The sequence below is a fragment of the Salmo salar genome, chromosome 08 (assembly GCF_965601325.2).
Source record: "Salmo salar chromosome 08, fSalSal1, whole genome shotgun sequence".
Taxonomy (NCBI): domain Eukaryota; kingdom Metazoa; phylum Chordata; class Actinopteri; order Salmoniformes; family Salmonidae; genus Salmo; species Salmo salar.
This window is the reverse complement of record NC_138298.1, coordinates 17214730-17236213: the sequence shown is the minus strand read 5'-3', so window position 1 is coordinate 17236213 and position 21484 is coordinate 17214730. Positions and strand designations below refer to the sequence as shown.

The 21484-nt window shown below is 40.7% G+C and overlaps 1 protein-coding gene across 2 annotated transcripts; it reads right to left on the bottom strand.

Annotated features, from left to right (window-relative positions):
* Window positions 1-272: 272 nt before the first annotated feature.
* Window positions 273-21484, bottom strand: LOC106610132 (uncharacterized). Of its 2 annotated transcripts, XM_082978400.1 has the most exons (7): window positions 21341-21484; window positions 21007-21231; window positions 20328-20449; window positions 18281-18439; window positions 2381-2542; window positions 1877-1988; window positions 273-1651 (listed from the first exon to the last, which is right to left on the bottom strand). In XM_082978400.1, exons 2-7 carry the CDS (start codon window positions 21221-21223, stop codon window positions 690-692), a joined length of 1734 nt encoding a protein of 577 aa, XP_082834526.1. In that variant the 5' UTR covers window positions 21224-21231; window positions 21341-21484; the 3' UTR covers window positions 273-689. The 2 variants fall into 2 exon arrangements, with proteins under 2 accessions (XP_082834526.1, XP_014064781.2); XM_014209306.3 differs by lacking the exon at window positions 21341-21484 and having other exon boundaries at window positions 21007-21265.

Below are 21484 nucleotides of genomic sequence, written 5' to 3'. Positions count from 1 at the left end.
CGGTTGGGACCTTTGTTCTGACTTGGGAAGGAAGAGCGACAGCTCCTGATCCATGATCCTGACCAGTCACTTCATAGGACCAGTCGCCAGTAACACCGGATCAGCAGGTCTTCATTGACTGCAAACAAAGATTGTACTGAAAAGCAGAAAACTTTATTTAAAAACTCTTTCCTGTACACACAGAAACATGACATTATAAAATGTCAAGCCTTGGATGGAGCCATTGCAGTGTATTCTAAAATCAATATAAAAAATTATACAAAATAACCAAGTCAGTCAGCAGAGTCAATTTAGTATTTCATTTAAACAAAATGGCAATCACAAGGAGAATAACTTCACTATGGTAACACTTTTATATACATCTGGAACCATCGCTTTGATAAAATACATTTTAGAATACTTTGGAAAAGGTTCAACATTACACACATCTTCTACTTCATTTTAAGTAAAAATGAATTAAGGCACTAACATTTTCTCATTATAAAACACCAGCATCAAACAGGACAAGGGTCACTTTACATCAGTGAAGCATTTTTACAGACACCATCACACCAACCATCACCATATCATCTACTCTACCTTATCATACTCATTCTTCCCTCATGTTACCTCATCCAGTTCCCTACTACATCCTAAACCAACAGAATTAACTACAAACTAACTAGTACTAAATTACATGTCACTATACTCTATACATGGGCTGTGTGCATTTTCTGCTGGTGTATCCTGAGGTAGCTCCTCTCTGAGAACCTCTTCTCGCAGTGGCTACAGGCAAACGGTCTCTCTCCCGTGTGGACCTTCAGGTGCCTCTTCAGCTGGTGCTGGTGGGAGAACCTCTTCTCACACTGGGGGCAGCTGAAGGGTTTCTCCCCTGTGTGGACCCTCTGATGGCTCTTCAGGTGGCCAGCCCGGGCGAAGCGCATATAACACTGTGTACAGCTGAATGGTTTCTCCCCTGTGTGAGTCCTCTGGTGGATCTCCACCTGTTTGGGAAAACTGAAGGCTTTCCCACAGAATGAACATGGGAAGCGCTTTTCTTTGGTGCTGCCAGCTTTACAGATTCCGTCTCTACTATGGTTATTTGTCAATGGGCTTGTGTAGCCATTTAGTGTTGAGTCACTGGCATTGTCTGAGGTCTGGTTTAACATTAGGAGAGTGTGAGGAGGATGAAGGCCAGGAAGTGTCTGTGTTGTCGCAGGGTCCATGTTCCAGTTGATAGAACCTATAGAAGGCAGGCTGAAGGCAGCACCTGTTAGGGGGTTAACCTGAGGCTCCATCAGTCTCTCTGAATCACAACTATAGGAGCAGGATGGAGCATCGCTAGCCGAGTCTGTGTCTGTTCTCTCCAGCCGCATACGGACACCTCCCTGACCCTGCAGACCAAATCTACACCTTGCCCTGGTCTCAGCCAGTCTGTTGTCATGGAGACTAAGTTTGTTTTTTGTTTTGTGTTCGACTGTCTTTTTCTGGTTAACAGTGTAGTTCCCCCGCTGAGAGTTGAGGATGCTGTCCCATCCACTGACCTCCATTATATCGCCTCTGGTCCTGGCCTGATCAGTGATGTTGTCTCTTAGGCCTTTGGCTGCACCGGTCTGGGTCTGGGAATCCAAGATGGCTGCCCAGTCTCCTCTGTTAGCCTCCAGCCAACCACCTACAGGAAGAGGTTACAAAATAGACTTCACAAACATGGCAGAGAACATTCTACATGGATTTCTTTGTCAATTACCTGAGCATTTTCATACATTGTTTATTTTGTATGTAAACATAAATTGCATTTTATGAATTAAGAAAATTAAGGAAAAATAATAGCCAGGTGCATCACTGTTTCCATTGAAGATCTATTACTGTATGTAGGATATATGTATTTCTCCCTTACCTTGCTCCCTCATCTTTAGTCCACTCAGCAGATCAATGCTCTCTGGTTCATCTTCTATTGTCTCCTCTTTGACCAGCAGCAGATCAGGCTTCCCATCCTCCATGTCTACTGACTGTAAGAGATACAGAGTGAGAGGATGTTGGATCAAGAAATCTGATATGAGCACCCTGCTATGGAGCATCTTCTGATTGGGCAATGAGGGATTGCTATGAGTCCTATACAAACGTGTTAGTTGATTTGATTACTTGACCTTCTTTAATTAATGGTTTGATAAATCAAAGGCATGGTTCCACACTACCAGACAATATATCAAGACCTGTGCCCTTATACACAAAGAGTCTCAGAGTAGAAGTGGTGATCGAGGATCAGGTCCCGCACCTGTCTATATAGTCTTGTGATCTAAAATTACAAAACTGATCCTACTTCAGCACTCCTACTCTGAGAGGCTTAGTGGAATACGGTCCGAACTAATACCATTCAGACAGTAGTTCACAGTGGGCTCACCTCAGTGAGACTGTGTGTGGTCCTGTGCTGCTCAGCTGGTTCCTCTGTGGGTTCAGGAGGTGTAGTCTTGTTGTCCTCCATGACTATGGTCCCCTCAGGGTTCCCCAGACCCTCCTCACAGCCCTCGTCCTTCACCAACAGCACCTCTGGACCCTCCTCCTCCTGGTACAGAGATGTGATACAGATTACACAGACGTACACTCCCTCAGGTACGTACACACAGATAATAAACACACTTTCAACATGGAGTGTTTACCCATCCCGACGACATTTGAGTCCTATACTGTAGTTACAGAATGACTTCATTGTTGTTAAACCCATCATGGTTGACATAAATATGATGTGGGTAAATATGAGTCAGCTATGAAGTCAAGTCAACATCATACAAACCTGACTAAACTATATTGACGTGTTCGTTAGTATGTGTACACTACACAGTGCATTTGGAAAGTATCCACCTACTTTTTCCAAAATGTATTAAATCGTTTTTTTCCCCTCAATCTACACACAATACCCCATAATGACAAAGCAAAAACAGGTTTAGACATTTTTGCAAATGTATAAACAAATGTAATGTTTTATATAAGTATTCAGACCCTTTACTCAGTACTTTATTGAAGCACCTTTGGCAGCAATTACAGCCTCGCGTCTTCTTGGGTATGAAGCTACAAGTTTGGCGCACCTATACTTGGAGTTTCTTCTCTGCAGATCCTCTCAAGCTCTGTCAGTTTAGATGGGGAGCATCCCTGCACAGTTTTTTTCAGGTCTCTCCAGAGATGTTCGATCGGCTTCAAGTCCGGGCTCTGGCTGGGCCACTCAAGGATATTCAGAGACTTGTCCCGAAGCCACTCCTGCGTTGTCTTGGCTGTGTGCTTAGGGTCATTGTTCTGTTGGAAGGTGAACCTTCGCCTCAGCCGGAGGTCCTGAGCGCTCTGGAACAGGTTTCGTCAAGGATCTCTGTGCTCCGTTCATCTTTCCCTCGATCCTGAATAGTCTCCCAGTCCCGGCTGCCGAAAAACATCCCCACAGCATGATGCTGCCACCAACATGCTTCACCGTAGGGATGGTGCCAGGTTTCCTCCAGATGTGACTCTTGGTATTCAGGCCAAAGAGTTCAATCTTGGTTTCGTCAGACCAGAGAATCTGGTTTCTCTTGGTCTGAGAGTTAAACCCTACCTCTTAAATGAATCCTACCCCCCACCTAAAAATAAATATCAACAGACGCCTCACAAGTCCTCAACTGGCAGCTTCATTAAATAGTACCCACAAAACACCAGTCTCAACGTCAACAATGAAGAGGCAACTCCGGGTTGCTGGCCTTCTAGGCAAAGTTGCAAAGAAAAAGCCATATCTCAGACTGGCCAATAAAAGATTAAGATAGGCAAAAGAACACAGACACTTAACAGAGGAACTCTGCCTAGAAGGCCAGCACCGGGGCCTCCCACTCTTTCTATTCAGGTTAGAAGCAGTTTGCGCTCTTCTGTGAAGGGAGTAGTACACAGCGTTGTACGAGATCTTCAGTTTCTTGGCAATTTATCGCATGGCATAGCCTAAATATCTCAGAACAAGAATAGACTGACGAGTTTCATCAGAAAGTACTTGGTTTCTGGCCATTTTGAGCCTGTAATCGAACCAACAAATGCTGATGCTCCAAATACTCAACTAGTCTAAATTAGGCCAGTTTTATTGCTTCTTTAATCAGAACAACAATTTTCAGCTGTGCTAAGAATTGCAAAAGGGTTTTCTAATGAGCAATTAGCCTTTTAAAATTATAAACTTGGATTAGCTAACACAACGTGCCATTGGAACACAGGAGTGATGGTTGCTGTATATATTTCCAGCTACAATAGTAATTTACAACATTAAATGTCTACACTGTATTTCTGATCAATTTGATGTTATTATAATGGACACATTTTTTTGCTTTTCTTTCAAAAACAAGGACATTTCTAAGTGACCCCAAACTTTTGAACGGTAGTGTATCTCATCAGCCACCTGGTGGAAGGGACTTTGCGGATCTGAGGCTCTTTCCCCTGTTGCCTCCATCATCCTCCAAATCCCACCAACATCAGCCGCCTCAGAGCGCAACTGGTCCTTGTTTGGGAACACACACACCAAAGCACATAACAGGCTGACCAATACAAGGGTTGAAAAATTGGTGGCCATCCGGGCAAATTTTAGGCTTTTTGAGCCTGACAATGAGCCATCCTCAATAAGGTTGGAAAGTGACAGTGAAGATGAGGCCTCAGAGTCTGATGTTCAAGAGGTGGACATTGAGGAGGTTTAGGGAGAAGACATGAAAGCCTGAGAGGAAGACAACCAAAGCTTTAGTTTCTAGACTGTCATTTTACAGATGTATGTTAAACATTTTTGGGAGATGCGATGGATCATTGGGGATCATTCAATATTCCCTTTCTTTTGTTGTTCAGTAAAATCATCCCATGTTTAGAGTCAACTCACTTAAAGTTCAATTCGTAACTAAATCGTTTTATTTTATTTAATAATTTGCAATTATGTCTACTTATAAGGTAAAAGGATTATGTTTCTGTCTCCATATGATATGGTAAATATATCCAATGCAAAAAAAACAGCTACACTTAAATGGTGTTAATATTAATTTGCATATATTTCCGTCAATTCCCATATATTTCTGTTAATTCCCAGGGAAAGTTTCCACCTCTGAATATTCCCCAAAATGTGCAACCCTAGTCAGGATCAAGGCAAAGATGACCAGAGCAGTACAGAGAGATCCTTGATGAAACCCTGCTCCAGAGCGCTCAGGATCTCAGACTGTGACAAAAAAGGTTAACCTTCCAACAGGACAACGACCCTAAGCACAAAGCCAATACAATGCAGGAGTGGCTATGGGACAAGGGTCTGAATAGTTATGTAAATGTGATATTTTTTGTATTTTTTATAAATTAGCAAACATTTCTAAAAACCTGTTTTTGCTTTGTCATTCTGGGGTATTGTGTGTAGCTTGATGAGGGAAAAAACTATTTAATACGTTTTAGAATAAGGCTGTAACCTAACAATGTGGAAAAAGTCAAGGGGTCTGAATACTTTCCGAAGGCACTGTATATAGGAGATACATATGGTGCATAGGAAGTAACGACAAGAGAATCATTGAAGATGCACATGGGGTAATAATGGAGATTAGAGTGTGTTTGGGACTAGTACTAAGTGAATGTGGATGTGAAAGTTGTGTGATTGTAAAAGATGACATTAAGCTGATTGAAATTTAGATAATAAATGGATTGAAATTATTACTATTAAGATTGAAATTTGGATAATAAGCTGATAGAAAATTGGATAGTAAGAGATTGAAATGTAGCTATAACGTACTGAGTCTGGGGACTAGCTCCAGTGTGAATATGGAGTGAATGTGAGCCGAGTTTTCCAGTTCTGTGTAAGCTGAGTTTTCCAGTTCTGTGTTAGAGTTTTTCAATCTAGGGGTTCCATCTACCACCGCCCATTGTAGCCTGGGACTACAAGTGTACAGGAAGTAGTGGCAAGAGAACCGTTGAAGATACATATGGTGCATAGGATGTAACGATAGAAAAGTCTACGTGGTTTTAGAACCACTGATAATAGCAGAAGGTGTTATTGTAGGAATTTAGAATCGTTGAAGATGCACGTGGTGTGAATGTGAATACCTAAGTATAGTTATATAAGGAAAATAATGAATACCCCAACCAGTTCTGATCTATAACATTATATAGGGATTCTGTATGGAGATAGAGTATTATTCCCGAATATGCTGTTATATAGAACACTAGAGGGAATATGTAAACCCCTGTATGAATAGAACACTGGTGTAGAGGAGGAGTTTGTGACTCTAGAAGACTCTAGTAACAATAGAAAAAATATATATACAACTTGCACACCCACACGTAGATGTATTCTGAGAAATGTTCAGTGGTCCCTTTATGGATCATTTGAGAAAGATAAGGTTAAAGCATTGTATGGGATTTGACTTACCCCTAACCAGTAAAACCATAAACACTTGTGAGATTCCTTTCACCCTGGTAATACATTTTGAAATAAACCCCATACCCTGTTAAATAGAACCAATGATGTTAAACGGTTGAGTAGGTGAATACAGAACATGCTAGGTAGAGACGCATTATGGACAGAGCATGCGATATACAGGGGATTGATAGACAGTGCCAGCCCAGTTAATACATATTAATCCCTCCAAAGCATTACATATGAATCTTAAAATAGACATTTAATAAGTGTGACGGAACAAAGTGAATGGTAAGTGGCTTTCAGATGGCCTCTCTAATGCAATATCTTAGTAATTTGAATAAGTAAATGTTTCAATACAAGGTCACATTATGAACAGAGGGATTGAGTATTAGGACTGATATTAAATTAGAGGCCGACACCTGGTGTTTGGGTTAGAGATAAGCTTCCTGTGGAACAACAGCTAGCCGCCAGTACTCACTGAAAAAAAAACCTGTCTGTAAAGGACACGGTGGGGAAATCTAGTTTGGGTAGCACCAGTGATTTAAGTAAGAAGGTAATATCATTTAAAACAATCTGTTTCCATTACATGGAACTGTGTCCAGAATTGAAGTAGATCCAAGTAAATGTTTGTAGTCACGAATATTGAGCTGATAAGCTAGCACCAACTTTTTGAAGGTCCTAGTACATTTGTTAAACAACAGGTTTCTTATTTTGACTAGTTTATGTCCCAGGGAGAGTTTGTACAGAACTGTATGTCAATGGAACAGGTCAAAATGACAATGATTACAAGAGACAAGCTCTGGGATTGTTTACTTTAGAAGAGGCCTATTCAGCTTGACTGCTAAGGCCTGGCCATTTTGTTTGTTTTTACCACACACACTCCAGCACCCACACACAACCCACTTGTTAATGAATATTTGTTAGTGGTTTATACTCTGATTTATTGTGTGGGGTCTTTTGTTTTAGTGGTTTTTCACGGGTTAGAAATTATGCAACTTAAAGGGTACACATCAAATTTTTGGAAGTTTAAATTTTCAGAGTTCTGGTTGCACATGTAAATTCTCTTGATATGAAATGTACTGAAAAACTGAATGTAAACCTGGTACACAGAATGTTTGAAATATCTTTAAATAATGTCTGAGGTACAGGGAAACAAACACTCACTTAACTTCTCTCGGAAAGGGGGCAGTATTGAGTAGCTTGGATGAAAAACATGCCCAAAGTAAAATGCCTGCTACTCAGGCACAAAAGCTAGAATATGCATTTAATTAGTAGATTTGGATAGAAAACACTCTGAAGTTTCTAAAACTGTTTGAATGATGTCTGTGAGTATAACAGAACTCATATGGCAGGCAAAAACCTGAGAAAAATCCAACCAGGAAGTGGGAAATCTGAGGTTTGTAGTTTTTCAAGTGATTGCTTCTCCAGTATACAGTGTCTGTGGGGTCATATTGCACTTTCTAAGGCTTCCACTAGATGTCAACACTCTTTAGAACCTTGTTTCAGGCTTCTACTGTGAATGGGAAGAGAATAAGAGCTGATTCAGTCATGTGTCTGGAAAATTGGCATGAGCTCAAACATGCGCGCGGCCGTGAGAGCGAGCTGCCTTTCCTTTCAATTCTAAAGACAATGGAATTGTCCGGTTGGAATATTATTGCAGATTTATGATAAAAACATCCTAAAGATTGATTCTATACATCGTTTGACATGTTTCTACGAACTGTAATGGAACTATTTTGACTTTTCGTCTGGACTAAACTCACGCGCTTAGTGAATTTGGAGTGCTGGACTAAACGCGCGAACAAAATGTAGGTATTTGGACATAAATATGAACTTTATCGAACAAAACAAACATTTATTGTGGAACTGGGATTCCTGGGATTGCATTCTGATGAAGATCAAAGGTAAGTGAATATTTATAATCTTATTTGTGACTTCTGTTGACTCCAAAATGGCGGGTATCTGTATGGCTTGTTTTGATGTCTGAGCGCTGTACTCAGATTATTGCAAAGTTTGCTTTCGCCGTAAAGCTTTTTTGAAATCTGACACAGCAGTTGCATTAAGGAGAAGTTTATCTATAATTCTGTGCATAACACTTGTATCTTTTATCAAAGTTTATGATGAGTATTTCTGTAAATTGATGTGCTCATTCACCTGAGGTTTTGGAGGCAAAACATTTCTGAACATTACACGCCAATGTAAAATGCGTTTTTTGGATATAAATATGAACTTTATTGAGCAAAACATACATGTATTGTGTAACATGAAGTCCTATGAGTGCCATCTGATGAAGATCATCAAAGGTTAGTGATTAATTTTAGCTGTATTTCTGGTTTTTGTGACGCCTCTCTTTGCTTGGAAAATGACTGTGGTTTTTCTTGTCTAGGTGCTGTCCTAACATAATCTAATGCTATGCTTTCGCTGTAAAGCCTTTTTGAAATTGGACAATGTGGTTGGATTAACGAGAAGATTATCTTTAAAATGGTGTATAATACTTGTATGTGTGAGAAATTTGAATGAGATTTGTTGTTTTGAATTTGGCGCTCTGCTATTTCACTGGCTGTTGGCGAGGTGGGACGCTACCGTCCCATATGTCCGAGAGAGGTTAATGGGGTTGAATGACCTTTTGATCTGACTTTCTGGTGAGGCCCGATCACCCTCACTAGACTGGAGACATTGGGTGACATTTAAATGTAATATGGAAACAATAATTAAGAATACGTTTTATAATTTATCAACAGTCCTGTGTGTGATTTGGAACACGAGAAGGAGAGAGAGAGAGCGCTGCCCCTGAATGAGTGACACCTGTCTCTAGTCTATTTTACCATTACCTTATGGAATACAATTAAGTTAAGATGGAGTCATCAAGGGAAAAGGCAGTGTTGTTTTTTTGGACGCATGAATCACGATGTGAGTCGTGTCCAAAGGGGTAATTACCAGTCCCCTGTAGCCCTTTGGTAAATATGCAAATAGATTTTCTTCACATGCCTGCTTGTAAAAGGAACATATGTGTTGGTAATGGTTGACAGTTACTCCAAATGGATTGAAGTTTTCCCCACATCAAGTGATATGTATATTGCTGTTGTTTTTGTTTTCTTTGTTTTTTGTCTTGCTTCAATAACAAATTTCACCAGATTGGGTCTGCTGGATGGTCGGGATTTCTGCCTAAGGATTAGCCCTCAACTCCCCGACCCTGTAACTCTGCAGTGAGATCGCCAAGATAGGCGAGTATAAACCAATTTGAAAATAAAATAATATTCAACTGTGTTGTTATTATCTTTGACATTTGTCTTAGAAATGTGTATTAAGAATATTGGTAGTAGTAATGTATCATACAGTGAATAATTTAGTATTTGTTATACAGCAAATAACTGGATTTCCCAAATAAGAAATGCTCTAAACTAAACAGTTGTTCTGGTCTGTCCTCGCTCAAGGTTATGGTGAAGGTAACCACAGATGGTATCTAGATGCATGTGATGGGGTCAAATTGGAGTCATGATAGGGGCTGTACCAATTTTTTTATGTATTATAAAAATTGATTATGCTTATGTTATATTAATAGAAGGGGAAGGGTTAAGACCCCTCCCCCACTACATTTATTGGGTCCTAGACTACAGATTAACAATATATATACATAAGGTTTAAAATTGTTTCAGTTCTTTTCTAGTCTCTGCCTCTTATAAAGAAAAGGTCAGAGATGTGTGAGTTATTGCATGGGGTCTGTGAGAAAGCACTTCAAAGATAAACACAGAACCCTGCATGGGAGTAAAAGAGATAAGAGACTAGTCAGACATACCACTATAAATCAACTTGGGGAGTGGACATTTACTGCTGAGCCCTTAGAAAACACTGGAACTATTGTATCTCTCTTGCAAGTTTGTATAGCTGTGTATGCATGGGCTTGGTCTGATGAGTAGAAGGTAATGACGTATGCAGTGACATCACTAGGGCTGGACTTCTGGCTTAATAAAATAACTTGGGACTTTTCCTATTTTGCAGAACTCAGGAGACATCAGTTTTATGTGTGATGTTTGACTTCTGTCTACAGCTGTATTTTGATTAAAATTGTTATGATTTATAAGTGCACATTGAGTGTTCCTTATTTGTTAAGTAAAAAATGGAGCACAGAAAACCGGAACCAACACATGGAAGGGATAATTTGACCAAGAACAGTGTGAATCTCAACTCCCCCTAACCGGCTGAAGTAATGGCGTTCAGTACGATCCTTCACAACTTCTACCGTGAGACCTGAGTCCGAGCCAGCAACCTGTGCACAGTGTCCAGTCGAAGCTATCAACTGCTTTTTCTCTCAGGGGTGCGACATGAGTCCATGTGGAGTGAGCATGGAGAGAGATCCCACCTAAATTTCTCTCATGCTGCTGGTATACTGGTAGGAAAATGGACAAGACATAAGACTTAAGGACAGTGGCGGCTCAGGTGAGGACATTATCAAGGGCCATCCACTTTGTACATGTGAAAGTGGGAGGACGAACTGAAACACTATCTGAAGAAGAACATGAAGAAACGGCAGAAGGATGAGTTCCGGGAGGGAGGGGGTTGGTCAACTGTGCTCGTAATTAATTTAGGCTTATCCAAAATTGTTTATTTGGAGTATCAGATTGATTGGGGAGGTCTGCATTAGAGGTCGACCGATTAATCGGAATGGCCGATTAATTAGGGACGATTTCAAGTTTTCATAATCGGTAAATCGGTATTTTTGGCCACCGATTTGCAGATTGAGATTTTTTATTTTTTTAAAACCTTTATTTAACTAGGCAAGTCAGTTAAAGAACACATTCTTATTTTCAATGACGGCCTAAGAACGGTGGGTTAACTGCCTTGTTCAGGGGCAGAACGACAGATTTTTACCTTGTCAGCTTGGGGATGCAACCTTACGTTAACTAGCCCAACGCTCTAACCACCTGCTTTACGTTGCCAAGGTAAGTTGCTAGCTAGCATTAAACTTATCTTATAAAAAAACAATCAATCAATCATAAACACTAGTTAACTACACATGGTTGATGATATTACTAATTTATCTAGCCTGTCCTGCTTGCATATCATCGATGTGGTGCGCATTCGCGAAAAAGGACTGTCTTTGCTCCGACGTGTACCTAACCATAAACATCAATGTCTTTCTTAAAATCAATACACAAGTATATATTTTTAAACCTGCATATTTAGTTAATATTGCCTGCTAACATTAATTTATTTTAACTAGGGAAAATGTGTCACTTCTCTTGCAAACAGAGTCAGGGTATATGAAGCAGTTTGGGCCGCCTGGCTTGTTGCGAACTGTGAAGACTATTTCTTCCTAACAAAGACAGCAGACTTCGCCAAACGGGGATGATTTAACAAAAGCGCATTGGCGGAAAAAAAGCACAATCGTTGCACGACTGTACCTAACCATAAACATCAATGCCTTTCTTAAAATCAATACACAGAAGTATATATTTTTAAACCTGCATATTTAGCTAAAAGAAATCCAGGTTAGCAGGCAATATTAACCAGGTGAAATTGTGTCAGTTCTCTTGCGTACGTTGCACGCAGAATCAGGGTATACAGAATCTGGCTCGTTGCGAACTAATTTGCCAGAATTTTACGGAACTATGAAATAACATTGTTGGTTGTGCGATGTAACAGGGATATTTAGACTTATAGATGCCACCCGTTAGATAAAATACGGAACGGTTCCGTATGTCACTGAAAGAAAAATGTTTTCGAGATGATAGTTTCCAGATTTGAACATATTAATGACCTAAGGTTTATTATATTATAGTTAAGTCTATGATTTGATAGAGCAGTCTGAGCGGTGGTAGGCAGCAGCAGGCTCGTAATAGTCAAAGGTATATGGTTTAGAGAGAAATAGTCTACGCGTCATAATTCCTGTAATAACTTGCGGCTGAACTTGAAAGGGGTTCCTTCGTTATTTTACCGTTCATGTCTTCCATAGAGAATGTCTTGATCTACTTCAAATAAGGTCTGTGTTTTGTGCTTAAACCGCCTCGGCGTTTTGATACCCGTGTAAATCTCACTAGGTAACGTTTGTCAACATATTTTCATAAATCCACTCTACAAAAAAAATGATCTTCGCTTATATTGATCAGAGTTATATCCTATGGATATCTACACCGTTTTAAAATTGGCAAGGTGGTGTAAGCCTAAACCAAACACAGACCTTATTTTAAGTTAATCTAAAAATATCCTATGGAATAAATGACGGAACCGCTTTTCAGATTTTGCTAGAAGGTGTCATGGGAATTATGACTCGAACTTTGGTAGTCAATTCTTACCATGCCCATTATTAAAATAGGATTTTCTGCATATAGAAATTACAGTTTTTGTTTTCAGCATTCATCACAGGTAACTTAAACTCTATTTTTATTATTCAAACAGTTGAGAGTATTTGTCTCCTAAGCAGACTCTTCAGTATCGTTGTCACTTCAGAGCATAATAATAAATCGGCCGATTAATCGGTATCGGCTTTTTTGGTCCTCCAATAATCGGTATCGGTGTTGAAAAATCATAAATCGGCCGACGTCTAGTCTGCATGTTGCGAAATGTATAGTAATTTAGACTAGAAATGCATTGAGATAACGATCTGTCATTAACATACCACTCGCAACAAAAGCTCCAGCTGAAATGTCATGGCCAGAATCCATAAATGAAATTGTGTAATGAAGCATACAGTTGAAGTCGGAAGTTTACATACACCTTAGCCAAATACCTTTAAACTCAGTTTTCACAATTCCTGACATTTAATCCTAGTAAAAATTCCCTCTCTTAGGTCAGTTAGGATGACCACTTTATTTTAAGAATGTGAAATGTCAGAATAATAGTAGAGAGAATTATTTATTTCAGCTTTTATTTCTTTCATCACATTCCCAGTGGGTCAGAAGTTTACATACACTCAATTCGTATTTGGTAGCATTGCCTTTAAATTGTTTAACTTGGGTCAAACGTTATGGGTAGCCTTCCACAAGCATCCCACAATAAGTTGGGTGGATTTTGGCCCATACCTACTGACATAGCTGGTGTAACGGAGTCAGGTTTGTAGGCCTCCTTGCTCGCACATGCTTTTTCAGTTCTGCCCACACATTTTCTATAGGATTGAGGTCAGGGCTTTGTGAGGGCCACTTCAACACCTTGACTTTGTTGTCCTTAAGCCATTTTGCAACAACTTTGGAAGTATGCTTGGGTCATTGTCCATTTGGAAGACCCATTTGCAGCCAAGCTTTAACTTCTTGACTTATGTCTTGAGATGTTGCTTCAATATATCCACATCATTTTCCTCCCTCATGATGCCATCTATTTTCTAAAGTGGACCATTCCCTCCTGCAGCAAAGCACCCCCACAACATGATGCTGCCACCCCCGTGCTTCACGGTTGGGATGGTGTTCTTCAGCTTGCAAGCATCCTTCGTTTTCCTCCAAACATAACGATGGTCATTATGGCCAAACAGTTCTATTTTTGTTTCATCAGACATTTCTCCAAAAAGTACAATCTTTGTCCCCATGTGCAGTTGCAAACCGTAGTCTGGCTTTTTTATGGCGGTTTTGGAGCAGTGGCTTCTTCCTTGCTGAGTGGCCTTTCAGGTTATGTCGATATAGGACTTGTTTTACTGTGGATATAAATACTTTTTTACCCGTTTCCTCCAGCATCTTCACATGGTCCTTTGCTGCTGTTCTGAGATTGATTTGCACTTTTTTGTCTAGGAGACAGAACGCGTCTCCTTCCTGAGCGGTATGACTGCTGCGTGGTCCCATGGTGTTTATACTTGCGTACTATTGCTTGTACAGATGAACGTGGTACCTTCAGGCGTTTGGAAATTGCTCCCAAGGATGAACCAGAATTGTGGAGGTCTACAATTTTTTTTCTGAGGTCTTGGCTGATTTCTTTTGACTCTCCTATTATGTCAAGCAAAGGGGCACTGAGTTTGAAGGTAGGCCTTGAAATACATCCACAGGTACACCTCCAATTGACTCAAATGATGTCAATTAGCCTATCAGACGCTTCTAAAGCCATGACATTTTCGGGAATTTTACAAGCTGTTTAAAGGCACAGTCAACTTAGTGTATGTAAATGTCTGACCCACTGCAATTGTGATACGTTGAATTATAAGTGAAATAATCTGTCTGTAAACAATTGTTGGAAAAATTACTTGTGTCATGCACAAAGTAGATGTCCTAACCGACTTGCCAAAACTATAGTTTGGTAACAAGAAATTTGTGAAGTGATTGAAAAATGAGTTTTAATGACTCCAACCTAAGTGTATGTAAACTTCCGACTTCAACTGTATGTGTAACTGTATGAAGCGAAGGTTAAGTTAAAACATTATAATGCAATGGTTTTACAAGTACAACCCAGAATGATTGCCGAACCCAGAAAGATGGGTTTGAAATGATATAAATATGATATAGAAGCTAAAATCGAATGCTTACCTTAAAATGTAACGATTATTGTCCCACAACTGATAATGTGATAGACATTTTTAAGTGTGTGCTTTTCTAACAACCAATTTCTGTGTTCATGCAAGTGACTGATTGAACGAATCCTCACTATCAGTATCTGCAATTTGGCAGTATGCCCAGAACTTTGTTTAGAGAAAGGGATATCTCAGTTTCAAGGTTTCAGCTTAGAGAGAAGAAGTCTCATGAGGTATTGGTCTGTCACATGCATGAAAATAAACAATGATTAATTTAAGATTGACTGCGTCTCCCTGTATAAAAGCTTCTACGACAGTGTCACTGTCTGTCCGTGTGTCAGTGTCTGTCACCTCAAATCTTTCTCTCAACCTGTGTGCACCTACGTTGTAAACTTTCATTCATAGGCTAGGTTGTATCAACCTCATGATGGGTATAGAGTAACACGTTGTAGCCTAAACCTATCGATGTTACATTGAACTGGGTGAATGGAATATGAATGACTGGCATCCAATATGCTGTAATATAAATAAGGCCATGCTCGTAAAAAAATATAATTGACCTCCCTCATCTTAAACGACATTGACCGCCACTGGTATTCATAGCATTCTTACGGCTTGCATTGTGACCTGCAGTAGTGCAGAGGTCTAAGCAGCATGCTCCAGCTCCGAGCCTCATGAGTTCTCGCCCAGTGCTGGGTGATCTAGTGGCAAGCCTGAGTCTACATTAGGCCCACAAGTGAATTGCATTTATTTCAATGTTTTCAAGAAGTAAAACAAAGTCTGATAATTTACTATCCAGAGAAAAGTGTCTCAGCTCAACAAAATCATCTTTGGATAGGCTCAAACATCTTGACAGCTTTACAAAATGAAAAATTAAGGCCACACAATACAGGCTTTCAATCCACACCAAAGACAATAACTAAGTTGACAAATTATACACAGCCTAACTATAAAACGTAGGCGAGCTTCAACACTGGAGGAAAATGTATCATTCTACACTACATCTGTCAATCAACTGATTGCCCAAATCAGCTCATCAATTCAGCCAGGGACACAAAAAGTTTTCACACCTTTCATAATGTGACAATGGATAGGCTAAAAACCAATTTATGCTTTATCTGAAAATGTGGTCGGAGGCTCCGTATGGAAGGTGTGAAGCAATAGCGGCGCCTACGGAAGCATGCAGAGGCCAAATTGAGCTCCGTACCGCATCGCCTTGCGCCTCCCAAATTTTGTAACAATGCAGAGGGCTCCGTATATCTCCGCATTGACATGATTGTCTGACGGAATTTGGGCGGCGGAAGGTCCTGTATAAACACAAACTCACTTCCTTGACAAGTTCCTTCACAACAGCTCTGCGATGCACAAAAAATATGAATTCCCTGACTTCTGCAGAGGCCGTATCACCGTAAATGCTACATGGCCAATGCAGACGTCGGATTGACCATGCAACGCCTTTTACGGGTAGCCTACAGAATTTAGCCGATTGGAATATAATCAACTGGCATATTGTAACCAGTGTCTGTCCTCGGTCCAAGAGTCGAATAAAAAAAATTATACATTTCCTTTACTACCCAGTGTTAAAACTACCAAATTCCTAGGTGTTCTCATTGACGAAAAAAATAAACTGGGCAAATCCCACTTCATTTGTCTGCAATAAAATTGCGAGAGGAATTGGTGTCATCAGATGAATTCAACATCTCATCCCAAGTAAAATAATATTAAATCTGTAATACACCTTAATGCATCCTTATGTTGCAATATAGTCTAGGCCCCTCAAACTCAACTCAAACTCCCCTCTACTCACGGACAGATTTAGACCTGAAACAACAGGTGGGTGCAATTAATTATCAGGTAGAACAGAAAACCAGCAAGCTCTGGACCTCGTAGGGTAAGAGTTGAATAGCCCTGGTCTAGGCCAATACTTACAAAAGTAACGTTAACATACTAATTCTCCAAAAACATTTTGTGATGCTGGCAACTCATTTCAGACAGTCGTGCCAGTTCCTCTCCACTTTTCCATCGCTTTCAAGTTCTTAATATTTATGACATCAACCAACTTAAAATCTCTATGCACTTCAATTAAAAAAATATATGTACTCCCTGTTTCTTTTCAATCACTATTCATATTTAATACTCAGGTCCACCACTACTCCACAAGAACTGGCACAGATCTCCACACCCCTTTTTTCTGTACAAGACTAGGCCAATTTTTCATCTCCTACAGAGGTCCATTTTTTAGAAAAGTCTTCTGGAACACCTCAAGCACTTATTGCATACATATATATATATATATATATAACACAATATCTGGATACAATATTCTACCCACAAATATTCAACACTAAAATCTGTTTCTCATTATTCTGAATGCATCTGTGGATCTTTTCTGCTGATAACACTGAAAATGAATCTATATTTTTAATGCAGGGTTTGATCTAAACGTCAGACGCTATAGAGTGGAATGGTTACTTTCTATGTTACATAGTGGAATGGTGTTTCTGCTGGTGTATCCTGAGGTTGCTCCTCTCTGAGAACCTCTTCCTGCAGTGCGTACAGGCAAATGGCCTCTCTCCAGTGTGGACCTTCAGGTGCATCTTCAGCTGGTCCTGGCGGGAGAACCTCTTCTCACAATGGGGGCAGCTGTAGGGTTTCTCCCCTGTGTGGACCCTATGGTGCCTCTTCAAGTGACAAGCCTGGGAAAAGCACATATGACACTGGGTACAGCTGTAGGGTTTCTCCCCTGTGTGGACCCTCTGGTGGATCTCCACCTTCTGGGGGCAGCTGAAGCCTTTGTTACAGAACATGCAGAGGAACCGTTTCTCTTTACTATTGCCTGATGTTGCTCCCCCTCCACGAGCCATGGCCCTTTGGTCATTTGAGTTCAACACTTGATCGAAAACGACACAGCGTTGTGAATCGGAAGGTGCCATCAACGTGGACACTGGGTCACAATCCCTGAATGCATGTAAAGGGGAGTGGGTGACAACATTTATATTTGTGTCTAAGCTTTCTCTGTAATCTAAGAAATCTCTACCCTGTGAGTGTCCGTCTCCTAGGTGACTATCTGCATTCCATGTGGGAGGTGCGTCGCCCTCCACTTTCACCTTGTCTACCACTACAAGCTCCCGTTTCTTATCTAGGCACCCTTCAGAGTATACACTACTACTGTACTGGTTCCAGTCCCCTCTAAACAGATGAGTCTGTGTCTCTAAACCCAAGGATATGTTGCCAGGGTCCATCTCTGTAGCGTAAGAACAAGACAGATCATCAACACCAGTGTCTAACGTATCCCCATCTCCACAGGAAAGAACCGTCCTCTGGCTCTGGTGAATTACCGGTAAGTACTCTGAGCTGGAAGCAGGAGGACAGCCCAGTGGCCCCAGCTCCAGTTTCTCTGAGTCTGATCTGTGGTCAGATTCTGTGGGTAAGAGCCTGTGTGTTACAGTTAAAGTCTTGGTGTCTGTCTCTGACTTGAGGACGGCGTTCGGCGTTCCACTGACCTCCGTGATGCTCTGTCGTGTCCTGGGCTGAGGCGAGGCGGCGGGGTCCTCCCTGGATACAGGGGGCGCTCCAGTCTGGACGTCTCTTCTGTGTCTTGTGTCCTCTCTTTCAGTTCTCTCCTGCTTGACCCCAGGACCTGAAACCTCTGTATCTGCAGACTGACACAAAAAGAGTGGAGGTTATTACTGGTACATGAGTGGAATTGGATAACAATGTCGTAGGGAAGTCTCACAAGCTCCCCTATGGCAAATAAATAAGGATGTACAGTACCAGTCAAAAGTTTGGACACACCTACTCATTCAAGGGTTTTTCTTTATTTTTACTATTTTCTACATTGTAGAATAATAGTGAAGACATCAAAACTATGAAATACCACATATGTAGTAACCAAAAAAAGTGTTAAACAAATTTAAATATTTTATATTTGAGAACCTTCAAAGTAGCCACCCTTTGCCTTGATGACAGCATTGCACAAGCTTGGCATTCTCTCAACCAGCTTCATGAAGTAGTCACCTGGAATACATTTCAATTAACATGTGTGCCTTGTTAAAAGATAATTTGTGGAATTTCTTTCCTTCTTAATGCGTTTGAGCCAATCAGTTGTGTTGTGACAAGGTAGGGGTTATACAGAAGATAGACCTATTTGGTAGAAGACCAAGTCCATATTATGGCAAGAACAGCTCAAATAAGCAAAGAGAAACAACAGTCCATCATTACTTTAAGACATGAAGGTCAGTCAATACGGAACATTTCAAGAGCTTTTAAAGTTTCTTCAAGTGCAGTCGCAAAAACCATCCAGCGCTATGATGAAACTGGCTCTCACGAGGACTGCCACAGAATAGGAAGACCGAGAGTTACCTTTGCTGCAGAGGATAAGTTCATTAGTTACCAGCCTCAGAAATTGCAGCCCAAATAAATGCTTCAGAGTTTAAGTAACAGACACATCTCAACATCAACTGTTCAGAGGAGACTGCGTGAATTTTTATTTCAACTTTATTTAACTAGGCAAGTCAGTTAAGAACAAATTCTTATTTTCAATGACGGCCTTGGAACAGTGGGTTAACTGCCTTGTTCAGGGGCTGAACGACAGATGTTTACCTTGTCAGCTCGGGGATACAATGCTCTAACCACTAGGCTACCTGCCGCCCCATGAATCAGGCCTTCATGGTCGAACTGCTGCAAAGAAACCACTATTAAAGGACACCAATGAGAAGAGACTTGCTTGGGCCAAGAAACACGGGCAATGGACATAAGACTGGTGGAAATCTGTCCTTTGGTCTGATGAGTCCAAATTTTAGATTTTTGGTTCCAACCGCCATATCTTTGTGAGACGCAGAGTAGGTGAACGGATGATCTCCGCATGCGTGGTTCCCACCGTGAAGCATGGAGGTGTGATGTTTGGGGGTGTTTTGCTGGTGACACTGTCAGTGATTTATTTAGAATTCAAGGCACACTTAACCAGCATGGCTACCACAGCATTCTGCAACGAATTGCCATCCCATCTGGTTTGCGCTTAGTTTTACAATGACCCATAAGGACTATTTGAACAAGGAGAGTGATTGAGTGCTGCATCAGACAACCTGGCCTCCACAATCACCAGACCTCAACCCAATTGAGATGGTATGGGATGAGTTGGACCGCAGAGTGAAGGAAAAGCATCCAACAAGTGTTCAGCATATGTGGGAACTCCTTCACGAGTGTTGGAAAAGCATTCCAGCTGAAGCTGGTTGAGAGAATGCCAAGCGTGTGCAAAGCTGTCACCAAGGAAAAGGGTGGCTACTTTGAAGAATCTAAAATATATTTTGATTTGTTTAACACTTTATTTGGTTACTACATGATTCCATATGTGTTATTTTATAGTTTGATGTCTTCACTATTATTCTACAATGTATAAAATAGTAAAAATAAAGAAAAACCCTTGAATGAGTAGGTGTGTCCAAACTTTTGACTGGTATTGTACATGTAAAGAAGTAAATAGCTGAAGGGAGCCTTTCTGAAATAAACTGGCCATATTTGATGTACTGTATGTAATACGATTACACAAACCTCTATCACAATAACATGCTGGGTTGAGGTTCCACTCCCCTCAACAGTGATTGGTTGGTCATCTCTCCATGTATTGTCCATCGCTGGCTTCACAAAGCTCCTGTGGCCTCCAGTGAGATGTCCTTCACCGGAGATTAATTGGGGGGAAAAAGGGTGGTTAGATTAGCTGTCAATGCTCAATGGTATATTGTACACTATTGACAATGTCTAGAATTGGCAAGGATATAAGGTAACACCTCATAACTTATTGATATACTATTTATAGGTTGATTGATTATGTTTCATGCATCATATTGTTTTCATTGAGTAAATAATAGGAAATGCAGTAAATCAAGAATATGGTATGAATATGATAGTGTCTTTGCACAAAATAAGTAATCATAGGAATTATTGCATACTATTCAAAAACGGATCATCACCCAATTATGGGTAACACATATAAAAACATGTGCAGAGGGGAACGGGGCGACAGGCACTAAGCTATATCTGAACGGCGACAGGCAGCGCAGCCTCGGCCTTCCGGGAAATATTGTGTCTTTGTGCAAGATAGCTAAGTAAGTAATCAGGGGTAGAATTGCATACTATCCAAAAACTGACCAAGACACAATTCTGGGTAATACATCTGAACACATGCGCAGACGGGAACGGGGCGACAGCCATGGTCTTGTGCAAAATGTACCTCTTGCCATTCCTCTGTATCGGTCGAGGATCTTGACACTACTGGGACGACTGGCGAGGACGCGCTCCCGTGTCACCTTCTGTTCCAATAGCTGTAATTTCCTCCGCAATGTCCTGTTTTCTTTCTGGCTTTGAGTTATTTCCAAACGAAACACTGCATAGTCGTCGTCTACGAGTTTACAGATCTCTGCCACGGCTGTATTCGCTAGCACCTCCATGATGGAGGCTATTTGAGTGTGGAAAACCATACAGTTAGCCATTGTTAGCAGCTAGCTAGCGTTACCTAGATACAATCTATCAACCAAATCCTGTCTGCAATGCGAATTAAACACTACCTTTGGTAAGTATGTGATGCTGTGCCGTTAAATGAGTCCTATTTTGAGTTCCAGGGTGTTCATAAACGTCTAAATGACAACAATAAAAACGCTAAAGTGGAAATTGTTCTTGGTCACTGTTCACTTCCGTTTTCTTCTTCGTGG